This window comes from Lygodium microphyllum, chromosome 1, assembly GCF_053477565.2.
Source record: "Lygodium microphyllum isolate KBCC chromosome 1, Lygodium_microphyllum_v1.1.10, whole genome shotgun sequence".
NCBI classification, from domain to species: domain Eukaryota; kingdom Viridiplantae; phylum Streptophyta; class Polypodiopsida; order Schizaeales; family Lygodiaceae; genus Lygodium; species Lygodium microphyllum.
Genome location: NC_141135.1, coordinates 82427494 through 82433493, shown reverse-complemented (window position 1 = coordinate 82433493; position 6000 = coordinate 82427494). Strand labels below are relative to the sequence as shown.

Here is a 6000-nt window from a genome sequence, read left to right as displayed (position 1 = left end):
AGCAACAATCAAATAATTATATGCAATTGTTTTCCTATCAACGCACATGAATGCCAAAAATAGTAATGCAATCTCCATATACATTTGTTTTCATATACACACACATGGATGGCAACAAATTGACTAAGATTAATTAGTCAAGTGGAATAATATCAAACTAAAAGTTTTACCTTTAAATCTTGGGTGTGGGCAACTTTTTTGTATGTGATATTGACCAAAGTTGGCATTGCAATGACCACCAATAGAGTTGAAATTCTACATGACTTGCAAAAGCATTTCATTACTTAAGGTATAAATGCATTATTTCATTTCCTAAGATAGAAATGCAACAATCCATTTTCTAATACATAAGTTTCTTTTACTCGAATCTCTAAAGGGAAGTAAATTGAACATATGTGATGGCAACAAGCTATACCCACATGTCAAGGTCATGTCTAGTGCTCCAATTCTCACCTCAATTGTTATACATCAAACTTAGTTTTTTTTCTCGTCATTACTAGTGACACTCGAAGGCAAGAATGCCTGCAAATGTACATGCAACTAGATATCTAATTTGGTCTAGTACCAAATTCTACACATGATGCACATAAAGAAAAGATAGAAGATGTCAATGAATACTTACATCTTGAAGTGCCCATGCATCTTTGGTGAACAAATGCACCCAACCTAAAATTATAGAAACTTTCCTTTCATTGGAATGTAAGAAACCCATTGTTTGAGAGGTAAATGCATCAACTATTTCATTGTAGATTAAGAGATGTAGGTGAAAGTAAAGCTTATGCTATAGTGATCGAGTTCATCATCACATGTAAAGCCATGTCCAATGTTCTCATGGTTTTCTCAATTTCTTAAGAAGGAAACTTACACTTTGCACGTTGCCATTGATCACACTTTAATTCAATAATGCATGTGCATATACATGCAATAACACATGTGATTTGGTCAACTACCAAATAGTATGGATGATGCACCAAAATAAAAGCTAGACTTAGTATTGCTTTGTGTAAGGGAAATACATGTTGTATGCACATCTCTTTGTCAAGAGGCAAGAGCAATGAGATAGAAAACATGTGATGATATGCATGGTGCAACATGGACATGGCGGTTTCTTGCCAACAAAGAGACTCACTTCAAGAGATTATGTATATGCAACCAAATGATTATACAAGGGCCAAACCATAGTGACTTCACAACATATAGGATACCCCAAGTGCTTGTTGAAGACCTTGTAATATTTCAAAACTTGCCATGTCCAAATAACATATTTGAACCACACCCCAAAGGCAAGCACTTGCAATATCTAAATTTTGCTTGCAAACCTGCTACTAAGCCCAATGGACATGAGCACACCCATAAGCAATTCAACATCTTAAGGAGCACTTTGAGGTATGGAAAATGAGTCATCAATATATGCTTCCTTCAAAAAATGTTTGATACCTGGCAATTGCATCTTGTGTAAGGCTCTTTGAGTGTGCAAGCTTATTCATGTCTTAGAACAAGAAACATGTCACAATACCCTTTAAAAAGGCTAGAAGTGGGCAATCTTAGTAAATCTCATTTCCATGGTAACAAAATTGGCTTGCCAATATTGTCATGGGCACTTCCATTCATGTGTAAGCAATACATGATGTGGCTTAATTGAGATTGCTAGCTTCTATACTTTGGGTAGTTGTTCCTATAACCACACATGATTGATAACCAAGTAACTTTGTTGCAAATCCAAAAACAAGACAAATTTCAATAATCATCCATTCAACTAGGGATTTCCATTTACACAAAGCAATTAAGGCGTCTTTTAACTCCATACTCATAATAGGCTCCTTAAACCATGCAACTTCTCTAAAAATGACACATTGAAGGACACTTTCCAAACAGCTCCAACATCAGGGGATGTCAAAACATACACCCAAAATATTGAATGTGTTTGGTTTTGAATGTGTAGTTTATTTGCATTCATATTGCATCCCTATGCTTCACTCAAATGATGTTTGTTACATTTTTAAATTGGAGCTTCCAAAAATGCCTTTCAAAGAGCACCCCTAATCAAATAAAGGCCTTTCTCTAGCTCCTACTTGACATTTCTAATCAAATAAAGGCCTTTCTCTAGCTCCTACTTGACATTTCTAAAGCTTGCAATTAGTTTTCCCAAGAAGCTTTCTATCTCATAATGCATATATTGGTTGTGTTGATTTGTATACCTCAGTTGGCTCATTTCATCGAAGTATTTGATACTATCTTTTAGAATTGAAATGCTTCTATTCTCTTAATTTCAAAGACCTTGTGTTTGTACATGAAATTCTTTATTAGAGCACTCACGATGAACACCTAAGGAGTACCCAATATGGCTTCAAGTTCATGTACACACTATCCCTAGGCCAACCCAACAAATCCATATTAAACATACAACATGCATGCTTTTTCAAAACAGCAATCCATCAACACGTTAGAAGATTAACCGCAATCAAGGTGCCAATGTGCCCTAGAAGATAATAACTCCAATTGTGACATTGTAAGAGATCTCTATTGAAAGATAGGATTCTGGGCTGCTGCCATCCATTTAGGCTGAAGTATTCTGATCCTCTTAACTTTTCCTTGTACTTTGAGCCAACATTGGGCTACTGGCTAATTTACCACTTCGATGACCTCCTCATTATCGTTCTCAATTGGGGACTCTTGTCGGCATTATTTTACGAGCATGCATCAAGGTGTTTGCCAGTCCACTACCCAACTGCCAACTTATGCAGGCACAGCACCCACCCATTTTCTTGACATACCATTTCAATGGTAGGGCAGAGAGGTCCGTCACTGTGAGGAATGCAATCGAAGTTAAAGAGTGGAAGCGCCAAAGCCAAATGAGTTTAGCATATGTATTGCAATCGAAGGCAATCCGTGGAAGGACTGTCAAGGTGATAGGTAACCCAGCGCCTGTCAATTTAAAAAGCTGTGGAGTTCTATGGTGATATCAGCATGAATCAGCCGTAGATTCCAAAAGACATGTCAATCTCGGCAAATACCCATACATGAGCAAAGACTGCAAAATATCTTGAAATGCATATTTTAAGGAATGTTTGTCTCAAAGCCCCATAACTTCCTCAAGTGAATTAAAACCAGAAGTACACCGACGTTCTACCTGTGAGCTTCAAAACAATGCTGCCCAACATATCGTTACTAGTGTTCGATACAATAAAACGATCCCACATTTACGTCAATCAAAGGTCTTAACGGACAGCCCAATTGGTGCAGGCATTTGCTATGCAGTTGGAAGTGTCCTCGGTGGAGGCGAACATTGAAAGCACCATTCTCTTCTTTTCTGGTAAACACTTGGGGTAGGGCCCTATTATCCCTGCGACCCAAACAGACGTTCTTCGCTCTGTCAATAACTTGAAACCTTGCTTCAAATGTGTAAGTGAAAACTTAGTCAATGCAAGGATTTGTGAAGTACAGCAAAATCCTTGGAGCGCAAAAAAATTGAAAGTTTGACAAAACCTTGAAGCCTCAAGTGCTCTATGCATAACTCTGCTTGTGAAAAAATGTTTCACTAGCAGTCTTTTCACTGTAAAGTCAATCAAAGGTCTTGGCTGCAACCCAAGACCTTTGATTGACCAGCCAATGTGTCTGGCAGGGTCCTTTTATTGACACAAACCAGGCCATGAAGCATAGCCGATTGCTGCATGAGCTCTTGTAGAGAGGGAAAAAGCTACATCCCAGTTCATGGTGTCATGCATAGCGAACCATTTCCAACTCTCCCATTCCCTGGAATGCTTGGAGGACGGATGCACAGTGATACACACTAGACCTGTCCAGCACCTACGAATATTATTTTAGCAAAACTGAGAAGAAACGTACCTCAATGGGCACAAGTCTGCTGGTGATAGCGAATAATTTTTCTTTATGGTAGCTAGCTCAACTTTAATGAAATATCAGAATTCGTGTATCTGAACTCATAATTTGGGTTGCTCCCTTGTGTGTAAGCAGCCAGTCTGATCTTGACATTAGCTTGCCAGTAAAGGACCAGACTTTTTCAGCCAAAACCCCATGTAGGCGGCACAAATTACAGACCCTCAATGAGGGTGGAGGGAGAGGATTGATGTACAGACAGCACCACCAAATGCATGGTGGCAAAGGGTGGAATTAATTATGGGTGATCATTCTCTCATGACTTCAAGGGGGGCAGTGCTGCAGACCTCTTCCCAGCTATCATTATCTCCCGGAAAAGCTCCAGCTGCCTCTCACGAATTTCTTCAATTTGAGGAGGGAATTCCTCTATTTTGGCATACTGCTCTACTAAACTCCAGAAATCAATCATTTGCACCACTTTGTCTTTAGCCAATATATTTGTGACTTCCTTCAGCAATGTCCAGTTGTTCTCCAATATCTGCTTTGTATTCCCCAACAGAAAGCACCAGGTCAATCGTGTCCCTACAAATATGCATGCATGCACACACGCGCGCACACACACACACACACACACACACACACACATCCATGCACGTTTGGAAGCACACTTCGGTGTCTCAATAAGTCAATAATGTATGAGGAGAATAGACTTCATAGAAAAGTCTACTCCAAAATTAGAATCAGTTGTAACACATGCATCTATACAACCATACATATATGTATGTATATATGTATGAACATGGTTATTACAGCAATCCAGTTTTCATCAATTGAGAAAGCATACCTTCAATGCTCTGCTGTAGCATACCTCCAGAGTTTTCAGAGCTTCCATATCAATATCCTGTACATTGGACACACAGTTCAGGTCAAATCCTATAGAACACATGCAAAACCACCTGATGACACCTACAGCAGGTGCAGGTTACCAAAACCAATCAACTCAACAAGAGTTACTAAAACCATGAGCAGATGAAAAATAAGAGCCCCAAGCTATAAAATTATGAATCTGGAACCTTGCCACTAAACAAGAGTTACTAAAACCATGTCAGTAAGTGCCATTAAGCATAGAAGATTTTAATGTGAGAGTATGCAACAGAAGAGGAAACATGAACATGGAGAGAGAAGGGAAGAGAAAGGCTACAATGAAAAAAGAGAATGGAAGAGAAAATCTGCACTGAACTCTGAAAGAATGCTGAATACAAGGACTGATCAGTCCCTGCACCCAGCCTAAGGCATCAGTGAGAGCACTGGTTCAGGCTGATGACCAACGACAGCATCGGAAGATGGAGGAATGGCCCAGATCTTGGAGTGTGCTGGAAATCTACAAGACAGTGATCTGCCTATTGTAGGGGACTGCTATATATAGCAAAAAGCCCTAAAAACTAGCCGATTGAAGTCCAATACTGCCAAAAATCAGGCCAGCATGAATAAAATAATGAGGAAAAACACTATCACCTACTAGATCAGCTGGTTGCTTCATCAGGCCAGTGTGAACATAGTCAAAAAGCACAATAAAAGAAATGCATTGTGCTAGAAAATAACCAGCCAGTGTGAACACACCTAAAACCTGACTGAAAAAGAAATGCATACTCTAGAAAGAGCTGCCTCCTCCATCAAAACACATGACAAACTAAGTATCAGAGCCCCTAATGACCCCATCTCACTCAAACTAAGGCTCACAAGTAGAAGATGATTGTGCATGACACACGACTGCTAACACCTCCTCTCAGATCCTAGATGTGGCTAAAGCCCAAAGAAGACAGAATGGATCCAAGGGTGACAGAAGAAGTGCCAATACTGAAGAAGTCCGTCAATGAAGAAGCTCCTTACGATTCTTGGAATCCCCTTTTGAAATGCTAGGAACCAGGGAATCTACAGCCTCATGACCAATATTGTCCCCCTTTGAAAGGGATAGAAGGTACAAGGGAACCACCAAAGGAGATGGTGGGGGATGGGATGAAACTTGTGGGATAGATGGTGTACAATTGGGAACGAGTGTAGCAATGGAAGATTCCCTCGAAGGACCTTCCACAAAGGAAACGGAAATGGAACTTATATAGTCCTCTCTCCCCCAGCTTGTTGCTAAAATACTCTTGAAGAAGA

At 39.7% G+C, this 6000-nt stretch overlaps 1 protein-coding gene across 2 annotated transcripts in view; it reads right to left on the bottom strand.

The window, feature by feature from the left end:
* Positions 1-976: 976 nt before the first annotated feature.
* Positions 977-6000, bottom strand: part of EMB2083 (AAA-type ATPase family protein) — a 94025-nt gene continuing 89001 nt past the window's right edge. The window contains exons 10-11 of one of the 2 annotated variants that reach the window (XM_087678917.1): positions 4682-4738; positions 977-1437 (exon numbers count right to left, since the gene is read on the bottom strand). In XM_087678917.1, coding sequence (XP_087535043.1) covers positions 1420-1437; positions 4682-4738 — 75 coding nt within the window. In that variant the 3' untranslated portion in view covers positions 977-1419. Of the gene's footprint in view, positions 1438-3869; positions 4376-4681; positions 4739-6000 lie in introns of those variants that run through there. The other variant, XM_087678914.1, reaches the window with a different exon arrangement.